At 39.1% G+C, this 20,743-nt stretch overlaps 1 protein-coding gene across 1 annotated transcript in view; it reads right to left on the bottom strand.

The window, feature by feature from the left end:
* Positions 1 to 20,743, bottom strand: part of LOC134213770 (transient receptor potential-gamma protein) — a 395,710-nt gene that overhangs the window by 71,493 nt on the left and 303,474 nt on the right. The window contains exon 6 of the mRNA XM_062693089.1: positions 16,649 to 16,935. Coding sequence (XP_062549073.1) covers positions 16,649 to 16,900 — 252 coding nt within the window. The 5' untranslated portion in view covers positions 16,901 to 16,935. The remainder of the gene's footprint in view (positions 1 to 16,648; positions 16,936 to 20,743) is intronic.

The following is a 20,743-nucleotide window of genomic DNA, read 5'->3' as shown; positions in this document are numbered from 1 at the left end:
GTGATGACAAAATGCTCGTCACAAGACATCGCGAATGCGGGATGATTTTTCTGCTCTGAGCAACAGAAACAGTATTTTGTGCGAGATGGAATTTACGGATTCGACATAATTTTGAGTAGGTGAGACTTAGTGTAATTCAATTCGATTTTATGCAAAACACTCTCCTCAGTTATAAAATTGAAGAAATGTTTCAAAATGGATAGGGTTATTGTTTCGCTTCTCATTTTTGTGGTATTTTTCTGCCGTTAGCACGCATAATAGCAACAAAAAACGTCACAGATTAGACCAAAATAATTTCAATTTCAAATAATAATAACGTAGGAGCATGTTGGTAATAATAGAACAAATACTCCTTGATCCATAAATTTTCTACGATTTCATTCATATTCAATAAAACATTGTTTGGTAATTGATTTATGAGATCCAATATGAATAATTAACAAAAATTTATTCAATCTACTGTGAAATCTCTTTACTGTCACTAATAGCAAATCAACCGTAAACGAATAAGAAACCAAGCAAAGATGTGCCCGACATGCGCTTACCGGCGGTGTATCAAAATTTAAATACTTATTGTTTCAAAACTTATCCATTGTTGAACTTCCGTGGCTCGAAAGACGAACTTTTCGAACAAACATTCAGACAAAATTATTCCGAAAGTGCCGCTCTGGAAAATTAGCATCAACACTCGCCCAACCACGCCCCGACCAAAGTCAAACATGAAGATGTCTCCACGGTGCGGTGCGAAGCGAATGAGCATCCTTCCTAGATCCCCGTTTTCGGCCACAATGTTGCATCGCATTGAAGAAAGCTAGCGTATCACCCACCCAATGCAAAGCTCCGACTTATCCAATCGTGATAGAGGGAAGCACCTACAGAATGTTTCCATTTTTTCCTTGAATGTACTCGAACTCGTGTTTCTGAAGGTGATGAAATAATTTACGAGGAATATATTTAAATCTTTGCCGGCGAGTCTTGTTTTTTTCAGATACATCGAGCCCTAAATCCAGAATGACTTGAAGGCAGCTCGATTAGGTTGCGGCTCGGATAGATCGGCCAATGTCAGAGTTGTGAATCTGAAACCAGGCGGAAAATAACGATGATAAATTGCGGCTGGAGTTTGTGGGTTTAGGAGAGCTGATGTGGTACGAAAATCAACAAAATAGCATAGACAACAAGACTAAAGGTAAGAGGTATTTGGAGAAGCAGGAGGTAAACGTCGTGGTTTATGCATTGGTGTGGATAGATTTTCTGTGTGGGGGGATTGGTTACACGGGTTTCATAATGTGGGATTTCAGGTTTAATCGTCTTTCCTAACTTTTGGCATTACATTCTTCTACAACAGGATACTGGAAAGGAAACTTTTAATCGCATTTGAAGAAAATTCTCATGTGAACTAATAAAACACTCTGAAGAACGAACCCCTGACTGCTACACCAATGGATTTATGGATTGCCTAGTTCCATTAAACCATCCAGCGGCTCAGCTCAGTGTTTATCTCGTCTTTTAGATGTAGAATAATATTTATATGCTGATGGTAGACCAGATTATTTAACCAAACCACTTAAAATGTTTGAGGCTTTTGGCACAGGAATAAGAAGATGCCTTTTTGAGAGAGAAGACAGTAGGTTTTCGAAGGCAGAGCTACCCATAGTTCATGTCGTTCAGAACAATATTAATTATTTCAATATGAAGATCAACTTATGTATTTATATACCAGGGCAGCAGAGTCTATGTCCAATGGCTTGAGGGCCCCTCCTTTCAGCTATGCGAGGTGTGGAGCGTGACTATGGTGTGGTGATGTTTGATAGCGAGCTGTCTATAAAATGCTACAGGTATTCGCGAGCGGGCCTCAATCAAAACAACCATGTGCTACTCAGCAGACTTAACACAACTATCCCCGGCGAGACAGGAGGTTTACGCAGGCCCTATTGCCACCTGTAAAATAAATCATTACGAACAAAGAAAAGAGATGATATGACTCGACCGGATTGGCAATGACCCAAGCGGTTGAAAAATGATCACGATTTGAAGCTTGGGACATGGAACTGCTGTAACATATGGCATGTCCCATAAAATTAAAATTATTCCTAAATAAATGTATTTTTCTCAATGATAGGAGCTAGAACTAGAATTGTTAAAATTCACTATAAAATTGCCCGCTTGACACACCGTCACTACCCACACAGTATAAAAATGTTACAGCATATATGATGTAACAAAAAGGCTCCGTTCGATTCGACTCATTTTTCCATCACTTTTTAAAATTACATGTCGTCGTTACTATGGAACTTGTATTCAATATGTATGTATGTATGTATGTAGTAAGCCACCATCCTGGCTAGAGTCTTGCTCTGCATGCGGTTCCACTTGACAGTAAGGTCAAATTTCAATATCATTTTGAATTCAACAAATTGCTGTATGAAGGGCCAAAAATGGGGGTGGTGGACCTGTAAGCAGAGACACTTACACGAAACCCACGGGGAAATGAGAATCTCCTTCCAGCAAAATGATCCAACAAAAAGAATAATGAAATTTGCAATACTTATCAAGCTTTCCACGGGATGGTTTGTTTGAAGAAGGGCGCGTCAACTGGTTAACAACTGTTGGAGATAAAAGTAGTAGACGCGAACGACTAATACTCTCCTTCCTCGACTCCGATTGGCTACCACTTCATTGTCCAGTTGTAACTTCATTGATGCCCTGATGCACCCTCCCAACCCCATCATATGAAATTTACATTTAAGGCTTCATGACATGTCATTCAGAATGGCTGCCTTGCGGCTTACCAACACAGTCAAACAATCACCCACCCCACCCACTCGGATATGCACCGATCATTTTAATTCATATACTGACTACATACCTGACTATCTTCTCACTAAAAAAGTAAATCTGGACTTAGTTCGAAGTTCAATTTACGCGGCGGTACGATGATATTATCACATATCGCTTATTTAGGGAAGATATATAAGCAAGTGAGCAAAGTGAAAAAAAAATCCCCCAGTAACGCACCATGCCAACGACGTCGCCGGTTTCAACACTCTCCTATGGAACTTGTATTCAATATTGCGTACAAAAAAAGTTGGATGTAAAATTGGAGGCTATTGAGCATAAAAATATGGGTTCAAATATTTCCATAGCGTGTAATTTTCAGAATTTTTAACTGTGCAAGTAACAATTCTGTGACCGTTGGGTTTTATATGAGTTTTAATAAGGTTGTATTGTGGGAATAATTAAAGCCTATTGTTTTATGGTGGTCATGAACCATGCTATCGAACAAAGGTTTTATATCACTCTTGAGATATCCATAAAACTCTTATAAACCATGTTTTAAAACTAAACTTTTTGCTAGCTTTAAAGTTTTGATAATAGTTTTATTATTGCTTTCAAATGCGTCATAAAACCAGTTTGGGTCACTGCTTTAAAACAATTCAACGTAACTCGATCTATTCGCCATGTTGAATTTGGAAAGCAGTGTTGCTGTATAACTTATACCTGAAGCATTCAATAAGACGCATAATGAGATTAGCATAATTTTACCGACATAATGTGAGTGACATGTGTTTCTGATAAACTTAAGATGCTTCTCATTTCCTAAATTAAAAAAAATAACTAAAAAGCGACAGGTAAAAAATTCCCTGGTCCTAAGAATCTCCGGTGTTATCCAATAATACCAATAAAAGTATTATTAATTATGTTCTATGAGCAGGGTTATTTGAAAATTATTCAACTGTAACTCTTATGTTTTGATATTGATTTGAGAAATGAGACACATAAATATGAAATGCTGTTAAATATATGCACTTAATTGGATTGCGGCTTTTCATGAAAAGCCAATACGATGAATAATCATTTTAATTCACGATGATTTCGAGTTTCTAAAAAAGGAAGAAATAATTTTTGCATTTTTCCTCAAGCACATGTTCTCCCGGTTAAAGAATTTGCCATTGTAACATACACATATTTGATTCCTACAAATTACACCAAAACACGAATGAGTAATATTCCATATATTCGTAGATTCACTAATTTCAGGAAATTACTAGCATTCGTGGATTTCTTATACGGATCCGCAAATCCACCGAGAGCTTTTATTTCCACAGATTTGGCATCGTTGCCCGTAGGATGAAAAAGTGCTTCCCGCCTCAGCCACTAGGCTGCATGTTATCGAACCGAAGGCCATCTGTTGTGGGGAAGTGTAATCATGACGAAGTTTTATAGCATGTTTAAAACGGTCATGAAGTAACCAATGAGAATTATTGAGGTTATCACAAAAGCCATTGAGCTATTTATCGCCAGATTTTTGTTTTCATAAAAAGGAATGTCGCCATGTTGAAATAATGATCAACGTCATAGCTGTGATTGAGAAAAATACATCTATTTCGACCAAATAGACTATTTTATAGTGGAATTAAATTATTTCTGAGGTTTTTTGATAGAAGCATGATTACTTTATTACAAACTATTTGAAATTGAAATATTTTGAGTAGTTTGGAAAATTATTTTATTTCCTGTTTTCATGTGATTATTCGATAATTTCGAAGCGCGTTGATTTTAGGCTTCTACAAACTCAATAATCACGATAAATTTGGTTGCGCATGTCATTCTGCTGTATAAACTACTTAAATAATGCTACATTTTCAACATCAAATCAGAAACATTATTTTCCACACATCAGATTTACATAGGGGACATTGTTATCTATTGAAAATAAAAACAAAGGCAATCGAATAACAATAAATAAAATCAATAATATGAAATTGAAACAGGTTTATTGTTACTCTTATGATGGTCACGACAACCTCTTATAGAGTATCAACAAATTCAATACAATGTTTTATTGTAGTTTTATTACTACTCTTAATACGGTTTTAATAACTTCTTCTAGGTTAGTCCATTAGACCGGAAGGCTATCTTAATGATGTCATGAAGAGGTTTTGGTGGAGTTATAAGTTTTATTGGCAACTGGTAATGAAAACCTCTTATAGAGCATGATAAATCTTAGAAAAAAGTGTTTTTTGGGGCTGGAGAGATGAAAAGGAGGCATACCGAGTCTCTTCTGGCTTGAGCCTCCGTTCGAAGAAGGTGCGTAAAAAAATTATTGAACGTCGTTGGCGAGAAAGTGACTAAAAACGTGCTGGTGCTTTCTACCTGAATGAAGAAGATTATACCCCCAAGAAACCGGTCGTGAATCGTGCGAATGCTGGAGTGAATCTGCTGTAGTAAAGAACTTGATCGCTGAAATCGAATTGCAGAACTTGGTCCGAACCCAGGATTAACTGTCTCCACGCCGAGCGGGAAAATTATTGTGTGCGCGTAGTGTCTGAGCCGATACCCTCGAGAAGAACCCAGCGGCTAATTACGGTGTGGGCCATCGTAGCTCCCCTTAACTCTCATCAGGCTATGTGCCCCTGGGATGAGACAAAGGTAAGTCCCTGCTCTACCGCCTATTAGTACCTAAATGCTAACTTAAACTGCTGGTCGCTCGGTTCCGCTGGTTGCGACAGAATAATAAACGAACAATTACTTCCCTACAACTTTGACGTTTTGGATCTCAGGAGCTATGCTAAACGGTACAGAAAGTGTGGTAAAGCGGACATCGAGACCCGAGTAAAAGCCATTATGTGGCAGTGAAACAGCACATGCCGATTACTATACAAAGCAAATATTCAATTGCTTCAAAGAATAGAGGTAATTAACTATAGAGGAAGATTGTCGCTGTCGTCACTGGCGAAACATCTTTTGCTGGTGAGGATAGGGCACTAAATGTCAACGAAGGAAAAAATAGAACGTTTTGACAGATAGGTACCCAACATGTTTGGAGACGATAACAAAGGGAACCGCAGCGACAATCGTCCTCTATAGTTTATCACCTCTATTCTTCGAAGCCATCGAATCAGGCCTAATGTAAACCACTAGCGCAACTGATAGTCTCATTATTAGCAATCAAAGCAGTCGGCAATGTGTTGACAAAGACATGTAGTGAACTGTCAGTAACTGCCTATGATTACATATTTGTAACAATCGTCAAAAGTAGGCATGGGATAAATGGATCGATGAAATTTGTGATATCCATAAGTATGCAAATCTCAATGAATTTCTAATAATTCCCAAAAGTTGCACAAACACTTTATCCAGTTGGAATCTTCGGTAGAAACATTTCTATTAGGGGAAACTGGGGTAATATGCACCCCCGGGACAAAACGACCCTTTGTCATTTTTGAATACATTTTCGGCAGTTTTTCGAGAGTATTTACTACAGCGCATGTAGTTCGGATTTCGAACTACCAATCCAGTGGTAAACATTCTTGAAAATATCTCTGGAACACTGCTAAAAATGTCAAAAGGTCGTTTTGCCCCGGGGATGCATTTTACCCCAGTTTACCCTACTTGGTATTTGAATGCAAACTAATTACGAAAAAAATTGTACATAGCACATGTCGTACCGACAATAAAGTTTTTTAGTATTACGGTTATGCTTTCACTTTAATTAATGTTACAAAACAGCTTGGTAGTTTTTCGAGTTTTTTGGAACAAAGTTTCTTATTTCTCCTGGTCAACTAGAAGAATTAGCAATTTGGAGATGATTCATGAGCTTATCTCAAAATCGAAAAAAATGCAAATGTTACAAATATGCGATTATGGGCAGGTAAGGTGTTCGAAGTGGCTCCCGCTTGTCAACAACCACACTCCACATTTGGCGATCCTGCTGGTTTTAAAATATAAAAAAACGCAGAATCAAGCCAACGGGAGCACGTACCTTTATAGAAATTGAGTTGTTTGTCTTGAGTAAAAGTGAAGCGATCGAAAACAAGGAATTTTTAAGAAAAAATAGATAAATATAGACATAAGGAGAGTACATTTGAGAAAATAAATACTTTGTTGCGTTTTTCGGCACCAATTACGTACAGTCCTTGGTGCTCACTATCCACCCAAACTAAAGTTAAACGAACACAATGTTTAAAACACGTATCATAGTGGCTAACGCAACCTTCCATAAAAACGACTTAAGAAGTTAAGCACCCCCGAAGAACCAAATCTGTTTGGTTTGCTTCGAATCAATTTTAACGACCCGTTGTGACACCAAATTACGCTTGTCGCAGACAAGAAACTCCATCCCGTGCACCTAGCTAATGCCCTGTCGCTCCCTTCTCAACCATATGCTCCTTTGGGTGACGACGATACCCGGCGAGGCCACATTTTTATGGATACTTAAAAGCTTACATCCCTTCGAGGAATTTTCTCACGCTGTGGGCTCTTGTCAAGTGTGCATCCGATGGGCGATACCACAAAAAAATGGTTGCCGTAGAGCTGAGGATGGAGAGCTTTTACAGCTTCCGTTTTTCACACGATCTCAGCTTCCCGACTGGTAGGGTTACCGCAACCATTGAAAAGGAGCAGTGGAATCATGGTGGCTCGTTTTATTTTTTGGGCATTCCATCATCAGATTCAACTCAACCCTTTTCACAGACCATGGCCAATGAATGCAAGGGCAGTGGGAAAGTAACCGGAAACTTTTAAGGCACGATTTCGAAAAATGTTTACCATTGTTCTGGCAGACTGTGAACTGTTTCTAGCATCGATAATAAGGAAGGTCCTTTCTCATTGAGTCTGTGAGAAAATTGTTGATGCTGTGTTGAGTTGAGCTGAATAACGAACCTGTGCGAGTGCGACTGTGACCATACAGTAAATTGTGATGAATAAATTCACCAAATTATTACGTTATCTAGATGAATAAAAGTGTGCGTGATTCCGCTGTACTCCTCTAGAAGTATTCATAATATTTTTGGGACACCATTATACCATTATGGACACTTTACAGCATTATCAGCTAATCAACGACAATCCAAAATGTTCTCAAGTTCTGATATTGATATTCCAAACAAATGAAACGGTTTCGTAAAGATTTGAACAATGAAACCATAAAATATGGGTGTCTACTGTCTATCAATCGAGATCAATGAATAGAATTAATATTTTTCAATGAATAAAATCACGCAAGAATTGAATTTATATAAGACTAATATTTGACGCCATTTTTGAATCCAAGATGGCCGACCAAAATTTAAGTTTGAAGCAGTTTTGAAGTTATCTCAACAATGAAACCGAGCAATATTTTCAAATATAGTTGCGAATATTGCGGGTTATCATTACAAAAGAAATTTTGCCTAACTTGCTCTCGAACTCTTTCGACGGTCCTGGTCGGTTGACAACGAATTCGGAACAAACGCATCGAAATTCGCTACCGGAAATCGCTGAAATTAAGCTGATGTCGCACAGTACGCTGGTCGCTACCAATTCTGTCCTCTTGATAAAGCAATAAAAATGTTTTTTAGCTCTCAGACCTTCTATTGCATCAAGTTCAAGCCTACTACTTCAGACCGCTCATTTCAACTGTCTGGTATCTAGTCCTTTGCGCTGACGATTAGTCTCATCATATCTTCGTCAGCTCTTATCTATTCTTTTCTTCATCTATAGATCATCTTCATTTCGCGGTTCAAAAAATCACGTTTTTTTATTTGTTCTTCCCCGCTCAGCCATAATAGCAGTTAAGTCTCCATGGGAAACAAGGATTGGTGGCACATTCGACGATGCACTGCGGTTGATAGACGATGCAATCTCTACGACTGGCGCCTACGGTGGCGCCTCATACGTGGTAGATTTGAGTAACTTCTGCATACCCCTCTGCTTTTATATGAACTGCGTAGTGATAATGAGACCATTCTTCACATTGTGGACAGAACCACAAACAAATCGATAGTTCTAAAGGTCTTATTTTAGGATTTTTTCGGATGGCGAAGAACTATGCTTAGAACACATCCTATTGTTCGGTGGCGACAAATCTTTGGTAACGCTCTACACCAGGAAGCCTTTCTTCAGGATTTTTTTGGATGACCAAGAAGTTATGTTGTGTAAGGTACACCGGGGCAAGTTGAAATTCGGGGTAAGTTGAAACGGAAGCTGTAATTAAGATCAGCCATGATCGAATGCCCTGATTATTTTGACGTAGGATAACGTCTTTTTTCCAACAAATTACTCCCCTAAACGCACCTTCTGACTGCTATTCCCGGAAGATTGCAGCTACTAAAAGCAATCCCTGCCATTGGTTATTTTTCGCCCTTTGCGAAATTCGAACTAACTTTTTGACGTACCAATGAAACAGGTCCCAAAATGATGTTTGGAAGTGTTTTTTCATCAAATTTTCACGGTAGGTAAGCATTCAATGTTGAATAAACATAATGATTATGAAAAATCGATGGAAGATACGTTCTAATTTTTGTATTTTGGTAGTTTGATATTGCTCCGCATTTTCAACCCATCGGGGCAAATAGAAATGCGTGTTGAAACAACGATTCAGAACGTCACCCTCGCAATCAGGCTTGTAAAATGTCATCTGCATGTCATTTGGCTAATTTGTCCATAACTTTCTTTAGAAGCCAAATTTATTCCATAATTTTAGATGTACTCATAACGCTTGAGTAGGACTATATTTTTGTCCAAGGGTACATTGCTCTAAATAAAACATCTGAGGCTGGAGAGTGAAAACTCTCCAAAATGTCACGTGTCATTTGACATAATGTCATTTGAATGACATTTTGCCTCCCACGCCCCAGATAACATATTTACAGCAATGTCTTGTTAGACAAAGTTAGACAAAGTAAGTTCATCATACATCATGAATCGATAGCTACCCTCTGGAAAAAGTTCTGGGAAAATTATTCAAACAAAAGCAAATGACATTTTACAACACTGCTCGCAATTAACCAGAATTCAACATGGTTCGTAAATACATTTGAAAAATAAAAATCAATAGAAAGGTCCAAAACTCTGAAAATTAATTTAATAAATTTCTGCCCATTCCGTCGTGAATGCAACACTCCTACTGAAGAATAGAATAAAAAGGGGCCATGTTTAAGCTGCACGGTCTAGTTTGTGGAGACGAGCCAGCCTCGGGCTGCAAGTCTCCTAAATAAATACAAAAAAAAACTCCACCTTTGACTTCCCCAGCCCCCTTTATCCAATCGAGGGTCTATACGCTGGTTAATTAATGTGAATTTATGAAGAAGCCACAGCCGAATTAATCAAGCGTACAATTCAAAGAAAAGAGTTTATAGAGTATCAAAATCTGGAATGTGACTTTTATGCGAATAAATATCAAGATGAGACAAGTGGGATTTGATTTTCAAATTTCTAGAACAAAGCCTACTTACTATTTTATCAGGGTTTGAGGAGACAATTTTAAGCTAATTTCTGGAAGATAATCAAAATTGCCAAAAATCTTCATAGGACTCTTATGCGAATCTTGGCAGTGTAGTCCACATTTACAACTTCGTGCATCTTGAGTCACACTGAGTACATATATTTTGTTTTTGATACGGTACAGTTAGCTTATGTCTGTATACAGCGCAGTGTTTCAACTTACCCCGATATGCGGGGCAAATTGAAACGGAGCATATAAAAAAATAATTTTAATATGCAAAATATTTATAAAAAAGTTTTGTAAGGTTGCTTATTTTTAATGTATAATCTTTGGCCCGAACTAGCAAACACCGCAAACGGATTCAAAATTTATCAAAGGGTGATTTTTTTACAGCACTTCAAAGTTCAACTTTGAAAAAACCGTTTCAACTTGCCCCGGTGTACCTTACACATTCTATTATATGTACCACAAGGAGCATGCACCATATTTGAAACAGGTCGAAAGACCTTTGGTTACTTCTTCTTTTTCGTTGGCATTACATCCGCCTCGCAGCTTAGTGTTCATTAATCTCTTGCACAGCTATTAACCGCAAGGTTTCTGAGCCAAATTACCATTTTTTCATCTAACACGATGATACTTTGAGCCCAGGGAAGTGAGAAATTTTTCGACCCGAAAATTTACTAGGCCGGATCAAACCCAGCCACCCTCTTAGCCACCCCAGCATGGTCTTGCTTTGTAGCCTTACTTCAGGAATTTCTTGGTTGACCATCTATTGTATGTACCATAAATGACATTCTATTCTATGTACCATAAAGAGCATGCAGCATATTTGAAACAGGTCGATAGATCGCGTGAAAATCGCGAAAAAACGATTTTCGATTAAAAGTCGTTTTGTGCGATTTTTCAAAAAGGTCGGGACACACGTGAAACACGCTAAAAATCGGTTTTCAATTAAGTCGTTTTTTATGTGGAACGTATTCCCCGCATAAAAACCGACTCCAGTGTATACGTAAATGATGCTCCACAAAATAATAATACAGTGCGGAAATTTAACGTTACTAAATTTGAAAAATCGTGACTAATTCTATGTTGTGTGCCTACCTACCTCTACCTGTGCAACCGGCGTAAAAATGGATCCCTCCCTGAATAAAAGTGAAATAGGGATAGGAATCCAGATAGGGACCCCCGTGGCCATTACGTTAGAGTACCCTCGTGCGGGACTTCTTTTGACATGCGGGGCTACTTTTTACACTTGAGTTTTTCAATATTTTGAAGCATAAATTCTGTTTATAAGCATATTATGACTTCAGCATTTTGGTGAAATATTATTTTATCTAGACCCCATTTTTAAATTCTGATTACCACTTCTTACCCAACACGAGACAAAACCTTAACGGGCCAATCTCAAGCTTTTTTCAGCTGCTGAAACTTTTTTTGTCCTGTATTTTATTTGCTCTATCATCTGTACAAGCACCGGAAATTGGGAATTATGTGAACAAAATGCAAACTTTGTAAAAGTAATTCATTGAATGAACACTTGTATATAGTGTGTTAAAAGTAGCCCCCAAAAAGTCATGCAACTTATTTTAACTCGATATATGGAAAATATTGTTATTTTTCATTTCAACAGGGTATTTTTGGTACAAACCTTTCTTAGATATACAGCATATAAAAAAATTAATGAAATCCGTTAACCCTTACAGCTGTTTCAGAAAAAAAAAAAAATGTCAAAAGAAGCACAGCAAAACGGTATAGAGGACAGTACTGAGATTTTCATTTTCATTCAGATAGATCACGCGATATCTACATTTTATTCTCTCCCGCTTTCATAGAAAACATAAACAATAAAAGGAATTCCGATAAATTTTCACGGATTTTTCTTTCAAGAAAGCGCATTAAATTATCGTAAACAAGCTGTTTCGTGTTTAATAATGTTACTTCTAACTCGAAAATCAGGAGCAATACAATTATTTTATCGATTAGTCATCGTTATTTGCATAGATCTATTAAAACTTTTTGAAAATTTAGATTTCAAAACAAAGCAACATTCCCATCATGACTGCTTCTAATGTGACAGGTGACAGGGAGCCCGCTACATTTTCATTTGGTCTCTTGAAAATGAAAATGCATATATAACAATGAACATATATTCATCTCATCGCGAAACAAAGAAACACGGCACCAATTTCGTCGCTTCTTTTTGCAAACATTGCTAACAAAAAATCACAAGAAAAAGAGTCACATCGAATACCTTTGCATTGCTTTGATTTTTGTGTGATGAATATCGGAGCTATGAGATGAAGTCCTGGATCAGTTACCCTATACAATTTACGTAAAAATACGAATAAAATGCTCTAGATCTGTGCGCCGATTGAAAATTTACCGGTGGCAGCGTGTTGTCGTCAAGCCGTTGATGGGTAGGCGTGAACTGATTTAAAAAACTCTCTTCGGAAGTTCCTCAACGAGTTCGTTGGGAAGTTGATGAATAAATTTCTCTGGAAGTTCCTCCAGGAATTCATCCAGATATTCATCCAAAAGTTCCTCCAGGAATTCATCCATGAGTTCTTCCAGGAATTCATGAGGAAATTCCTCCAGGAGTTCCTTCGAAAGTTCCTTCAGGAGTTCCTCCAGAAGTTCCTCCAGGCATTCCTCCTCATTCAGAAAATTCTACAGGAGTTTTTTTTCGGAAAACCTTCCTGCATTTCCTCCAGGAGTTCCTCAGGAAGGTCCGTCGGGAGTTCCTCAGGAAGTTCCTCCAGGAATTCCTGCGGAAGTTCCTCCAGAAATTCATGCAGAAGTTCCTCCAGGAATTCCTGCGGATGTTCCTCCAGAAATTCCTGCAGAAGTTCCTCCAGGAATTCCTACGGAAGTTCCTCAAGAAATTCCGGCGGAAGTTCCTCAAGGAATTAGTGCTGAAGTTCCATCAGAAATTCCTACGGAAGTTCCTTCAGGAATTCCTCTGGAAGTTCCTTCAGGAATTCCTGCGGAAGTTTCTCGAGGAATTCCTTCCGCAAGTTCCTCCAGGAATTCCTCCGGAAGTTCCTTCAAGAGCTCCTCAGCAAGTTCTTCCAGGAATTCCTCCGGAAGTTCCTCCCGCAATTCCTTCGGAAGACCCTCAAGGAATTCCTCCGGAAATTTCTCCAGGAATTCCTCCAGAAATGCCTCCGGAAGTTTCTCCAGGAATGCCTCCGAAAGTTTTTCCAGGAATTCCTCCAGATATTCGTCCAAAAGATCCTCCATAAGTTCTTCCAGGAATTCATCCGGAAATTCCTCCAGGAGTTCCTTCGAAAGTTCCTTCAGGAGTTCCTCCAGAAGTTCCTCCAGGCATTCCTCGTCATTCAGAAAATTCTTCAGGAGTTCTTTCGGAAAACCTTTCTGCATTTCCTCCAGGAGTTCCTCAGGAAGTTCCTCCAAGAGTTCCTCAAGAAGTTCCTCCAGGAGTTCCTCAGGAGGTCCGTCGGGAGTTCCTCAGGAAGTTCCTCCAGGAATTCCTGCAGAAGTTCCTCCAGGAATTCCTGCGGATGTTCCTCCAGAAATTCCTGCAGAAGTTCCTCCAGGAATTCCTGCGGAAGTTCCTCAAGGAATTACTGCTGAAGTTCCTCCAGAAATTCCTACGGAAGTTCCTTTAGGAATTCATCCAGAAGATCCTTCAGAAATTCCTGCGGAAGTTTCTCGAGGAATTGCTTCCACAAGTTCCTCCGGAAGTTACTTCAAGGATTCCTCAGGAAGTTCCTCCAGAAATTCCTCCAAAAGCTCCTCCAGCAATTCCTGCGGAAGTCCCTCAAGAAATTCCTCCGGAAATTTCTCCAGGAATTCCTCCAGAAATGCCTCCGGAAGTTCCTCCAGGAATGCCTCCGAAAGTTTTTCCAGGAATTCCTCCGATAATTACTCCAGCAATTCCTTCGGTCATTCTTCCAAGAATTCCTGCGGTTGTTCCTTCAGAAATTAGTTGGGAAGTTCCTTCAAGAATTCTCCAGGAAACTTCTCCAGGAATTTCTATGAAAGTTTCAACAAATTCCTGCAGGAATTCCTTAGAATTTTTCTGCAAGATTTTTTTAGGAAGCTTCTCTAGCAATTCCCCAAAAAAGTTTCTCCATGAATTCATTCTGAAGTTCCTCCAGGGAATCCCTTTGAAGTTCCTTAGATGTTGCTCCAAAAGTACATCCGGATTTTTCCACAATTTCTTCCGAGGGTTTCACTTGATATAAATCGGGAAGTTTTTCCTGGCATTCTTTGAAAAGCTTCTACAAAGAAATTTCTTTGTAAAATTCCTTCTAGAGTTCTGTCCTGAATTCTTTCGAAAGTTCAATCAAAATTCCTCCAGGAATACCTCATGAAGTTTATTCTTGATTTTCTTCGGATATTTTTCCAGGATTTTTTTTTTTTAAGGTCTTCAGGGAGTTCGTCCGGAAGTCTCTCAGATAATTCCTTCAGAGATTCCTGCAAGAATTTTTTCGGAAGTTCCTGAAGCAATTCCTGCAAATTCCCTTTAAAAATTTCTGTGGAGTCCAGAAATTCCAAAGGAGCTATTACAAAATTCCTCAGTGGCTTCCTTCAGAAACGTACTTGGAGGTTATTTGGATGAATATGTAATGAATAGTCCTGTAGAATGTTCGACAGTTTTTCCTCTGGGAATTTCTCCCGAAATATTCCCTGGAGTTCCTCCAGAAATTCCTTCAAGAACTCTTCATAAATTACTTTGAGAACGCTCCAGAAATTTCCACTGAACTAGTTTCGAATCTCACATAGAATTTCTAAACCATATCCACCTAGGTATTCTTCCGGAAATATCTTCAGGAGTTTTACTAGGAATACTAATGGAAATTCAGATGCGAATTCCTCCAGTTAATTTTTATAATCCATAAATTCCTCCAGAAATCAACCCAGACATTCTTCCAGGTATTCCCCGAAACATTCCTCCCAAAAGCCCCGTATAAAATAGTTGTGGAATTTTCAGTAGTTCCTTCAGAAATTCTCCTGGTCATTTCTAAACTAATTCCTTTAGAAATGGAATGCACACGAAAACTCCTCGGAAATTATATATTTTTCAAATTCTATCAGCAAATCCCACAGAAACTTTTACAGAAATTCCTTCCGAAAGTCTCTAATTTTTCCATAGTACCACCACCCAAGTTTTGCTCCTGGAGATTCTTCCACTAGCTCTCCTGCCCAATCTTCGAGTTCCTCCAGAAGTTTTCGCGGAAATTACTTCAAGAATCTTTCTATAAACCCCGTTATTAATTTCCCAAGAAATTTTTTGGAAAAATGCTTCGGAAACTTATTTTGAAAATCCCCCAGGAATTCATTAAGGTATGCAAAGAAGTCTTCACTATATTCTCCAGACTGAATTCGCGATGGAATTATCGTGGGAAAATTCGGAGGAGTTCTCTAAAGTTACCATGTCGAGACGAGCCAGCCTTGGGCTGAAAGTCTCGTTAATAAAGAATGAAAAAAAGTTACCATGAAACAAGTCCTGGACGGTTTCTTAAAGAAGTTCCTGAAGAAATTCGCCAAGGAATGTCTGTTTGAAATCTTTATAAAAATTATAGGATGATTTCATGTGGGAATTTTCAATGAATTTTTGTTTTATTTCGTAATGGATTTCCTGGAGGAACCCCGAAAAAAAATGTGAAAGAGTTATTGAAGAAATTTCTGGAGAAGTTTCTGGATGAATTCTTGAAATAATTTCGAGTGGATTTTCCGATGAGTTTCCAGAAGATATTGTATTTTTGAATGGAGTTTATGAGGAGTTGCTAGATTATTTTAATTGAAATCTTATTCTTCTATATAATAAAAATTAAATGGTCTGTGTTCGTATCCAATAACTCAAAAACGACTGGATAAATTTTCTTCATTCGTTTAGCAGATATGAATTATGAACGTTATCTTTTCCGACGGGCTAATATAATATTTTTTATGCAAAAATCACGAGTTCAGTTGAGTTGATCGTGAAAAACTAGAATTGAAGTACGTAATCTAAGGCAGGTCACGAATAAAAAAATATAAATAAAAAGTGACATTTTATTTCAAAATACAGTCAAATTCAAGCACTAAAGACGACGTGACACATATTTCACAGTGGATTTTCTCTTTGTCCTATTTCATGAAATATTATTTTCGTTAGCACAAAAAATTGAGTGACATTTTTTTTCTCAAGACACTAAGTAAAATATATTATAGAATATGCGGAACCATCCCAGATACTCAAGCGAGTGCATCTGGGTGTGTAGTGCTGAATATTATTATAAACGAGTGCGGAAATGATGTGGCAAACACTTGCAAGAACATTTTCCACGAGTGGCAACGACCGTTCCCATCAACTTCATCATCAACGCCGCCATCATCGCTGCAATTTATCCCCATTTGCTATTCGTGTCAGAAGACGAGCGCCACACTTTTCTTTCGGAATGAAAAAATAACACTGGAGCGAATGTTCTCACTTACCTTAACTCGTTTATCGGCAAATTTCTCCACCGCCGGGTGCATATACTGCGGCATCGGGATGTCTAACTTGGTGTCCTTCTTGTCGCTGCCTCCGCCATCGCCACCGCCGCCACCGCCGACGGTCGTGGCCGATTCGGAAGCGTCATCTCCGCCACGCGCCCGCAGGGTCATCCCCTCCGGAGTCGACGTTCGCCGGGCTGCCGACTTCTCATTCTTCACAAACAGTTTACTTTTTAGTATTGTGCTTTCCATCGGGTTGTTTTGCCCCACATTTTCTTCACCACTTTCTGCTGAACCGCAAGTTGTGTGTGATTGTGTGTATGCGTCGAGTATCGGGCGTGGGTGGGAATCCGGCCGTCGTCGTCGTCGTCGTCCGTCGCAGCAAAAGAAGAAAGACAGAGATTAGTTACAGTGTTTGCCTTTCAAACATTGGGTATTGTTTGAGCATGAGCTACCGGTGAACATCATCTAAAAGAGGTAAGGGAAAGGGTCAAACGAATGGGAGCAGTTTGAACAAACAGATCAAGATGCAGGGTACTAGGTTACAGAAGGTTAAGGTTATTTTGTCTACGATAAATACGGTTCTACATGTTAGGAGCCTATCAAGAAGACAATCAGAACACGTCTTCCATGCATAAAAATAATTAATTGGTCGACTTGAAGAAACTTTCCTAATGCTTCATTAAAACAAACTACTTTGGATATATTTGACAAACATACGAAGACGAAGGTGTAATGAATATTTGTGAAACGCTGGTTTTACCAATGACGCATTAGTACAGTACAGGTACAGCAGACTGAATATTCAGATTTAAAAAATGACGATAATCTTCCCATTTCTAAAAACAATGAAACGCTGTTCCACAATCCAAGACCAGGGTTCATAACGGCTAATAATTGATTTTATGATAACCAATTCAATTCAATTCTTAATTCATTCGTCTCTTGTACTTTTATTAGCATGCTCCATGCCTTAGAATCTAAGGCTTACATGGTAAGCTGATTTATTCATTGACAAACTTCTTTTCTTTGATTTTGCTTCATTCTATTATTTTGAGTTCTGATTCCGTGATGGATGATTGTAAGAGATCGATTCTTTAATTTCATTTAGCTTCCCGCTTCACTCTGGATTTCTCTGATTTGGCGTTGAAAAATAACCCTATTTGTGAGGATAGCCACAAACTCAATTTAATATTTTACTAAGCTTCCCGGTGACCCCATTCGCATTTCCCTCAAATCAGTGAAACGGGAACGGCAAATGATTACAAACGAACGACAACGGCGAAGGTCAACCGCATCGATGTTCGAACCTATCCTGGATCAGTTTGAAATTCTAGCGGCAACAGAATCATCACTGTACGGATAAAGGCTTATTTATGGGAGAGAAATGAACGCCCGGTCATCCGGAGCAGACCGGCAGGAACATGCAGTCCAGACAAGTGCAAACGGTCGTCACGTGACAAATGACCTAATCGGTGGCTGTCCGGTTTTGCATCCAGAGAGAACCCGATTGGGGTAAGACCCGTCCGTTTTACTCGTTTGTTACAAGGGTGGCAACACAACACGCATCTGATGCCAGCAAGCTAAAGGGTGAATAATTTGCCTTTCAATGGACAGTCATCTATTACCAAGCTCCGCTCGAAAGCTACAAAGTTCGAAGCCATGAAGTTGATAAATTATGATCTTCCTAAATCTGGGTTGGCATCGGACCTTCGTCAATATCAAAAGGCAATTCCGCAGATTGATGCGAAATCAGTAGAGTTAGTTTCGTTTAATGAACTTTACATTGGCTTCGTTACACTAACCGAATGAGTAAAACTAACGACGTCATCGTTTCGCCAATACAATTATTTTTCACTTAAAACTTCCTAGATGAAAACTTCGAGACAACAAATCTTAATGCCACAGAACCGCAACACGGTGGGTGGGTAAGCCAAGATTGGAGCTTCGCAAAGAAGTTTGTGATGCATTTCTTTTGTCTCGGCTCCCATGCTGCTTGGCACCGACCTGCTAGAAACTTTGTATGTTTTGTAGCCATTATATTGTTAACCGCCCATTCATTCGCACCTTGATCCTATGGTCGTCTTAACCTGTGCCTGTTCTTACTAAGCTACTGTTATTTAATTGCCTTTTATGGAAGCATGGGCAACGTTCAAGAAGAAGCAAAGTTTAGGCATCTTTTGTCTAAGGTTGGGAGATGAGGGTGAGCTCATAATTATTGTGGCAACATGTAGGGGAACGGTTCGGCACTTCATCCTATAGCTCCTTTTTTGACGTAGAATTACGTCTTTCGGTAAGGTAGGGGGGGGGGGGGGCATTTCAAAGTTTCAAATTTGAGACCGTCACGATTCTAGAGATTTTGGTATGAATCAATCAGTAAACTCTATAAGATTTCATACAGCTATTGTAAACAATTTATTCAATGCATTTCACAATTGAAAAATTCTATTTCGTCAGATAGTGTTGAAATTTCCCTTTTTCAGTAAATTGCCTACATTTCGGCATTGCCCATTCGGCATGAATATGCACAAAATGTTGATGATCAAATTTCGAATAATACGATAGTGGGTATTATAGGGTTACTGCTCCTGGACTTCATCTCATAGCTCCGATATTGGTCCTACGAAAAACAAAGCAATGAAAAGGTATTTGATTTGTTTATTATTTTTGAGATTTTTTTCAGCAGTGAGCATGCATGTTAGCAAAAAGAAGCGACGAAATTGGTGCCGTATTTTTTTGTTTCGCGATGAGATGAATATATGTACAGTGAGATTGAAAACGGAACAGTTCCCTACGTAATTCTACGTTCAATTTGCGGTCGTGTCTTTGATACAACCTTCTACTTTTTCCATCCCATCAAAAACAAAGCAAATTGGTTTGTTTCTTATTTTTGTGATTTATTTCACCAGTGAGCACGCGTGTTAGCAAAAAAAGCGACGGGACTGATGTTGTATTTATTTGTTTTGCGATGATATGAATATATGTTCAACGAGATGGAAAACGGAACAGTTCCCCTATGTTCAGTTCAATCAAAGTTATTTGCCTATGTTCCGGGTATTAAACCACCCGACTTAGACATTAATTTACAATGTTTTGAAAACTCAGATGTGAATATGTACATTCTGTGGAAGATTTTGATTTGAAAAATGTATTGGAGGTAACCACTTTCCCTTCGATGGGACTCGAACTCACCCTTCAATACGCTAGACTGGTGATTTAACCAACTAAGCTACGAAGGACCTCCGTCGGCCTTTTCGCGACTTAGCGGTTACTGAATGAGAGATTCCCAAATTGGACGCATAGTCAAATCACTCACAATCCATTTGCCAAGCCAACCCTCCCACATGTGTATAGCACATGTTCACATTACTGGCGTAATCTGAAAAGGGAAGTAAGCGCCAAATTACAACATGCATGTTTCCTCTCTGGCCACTATCTGTGATGGTTAAACTGCGCCATATCTATCCTAAACTATCCGTCATCAACAATGCTCGGTACCGAGTAGAGATGGGCAAAACGGTTCTTTTCGTTGAACGGTATCATGCGGAGAGCCGGGTGTAACTGCCGGGGTACGATTTCCAACGGATCCAGTCAATTTATTTGTATCGCGGATGACATGAACATTGTCGGCGGAACGTTTGCAAAGGTGGTAGACCTGACCCCCGGCCGAAACATGGAGCAGCAAAAATTGGGCTGGTGGTGAATACATCGAAGACAAAGTACGTACTAGTGGGAGCGAAGGCGCATCATTTGTGGAAGTTGGGCCTACACAACGGGCTCCAGGAGAAACTGCGGTCAAAAAGGATACACACTCACACCAAATGTGTCATGTACAGACCGGTAGTCCTCTACGGACATGAAACTTGGACCATGTTTGAGAAAGACTTGTAAGCACTCGGAGTATTTGAAAAATGGGTGCTTAGGACCATCTTTGGAGGTTTGCAAGAATACGGCAAAGGATGAATTACGAGTTCGCCTAACTCTACGGCGAACCCAGTATGCAGAAGGCAGCTAAAGCTGAAAGGTAACGATGGGCAGGGCATGTTGCAAGAATGCCGGCAGCAGGCCTGCAAAGATGGTGTTTGCTTTCAACCC

The sequence above is a fragment of the Armigeres subalbatus genome, chromosome 2, assembly GCF_024139115.2.
Source record: "Armigeres subalbatus isolate Guangzhou_Male chromosome 2, GZ_Asu_2, whole genome shotgun sequence".
NCBI lineage: Eukaryota > Metazoa > Arthropoda > Insecta > Diptera > Culicidae > Armigeres > Armigeres subalbatus.
This window is presented reverse-complemented; position numbering and strand designations above follow the sequence as displayed.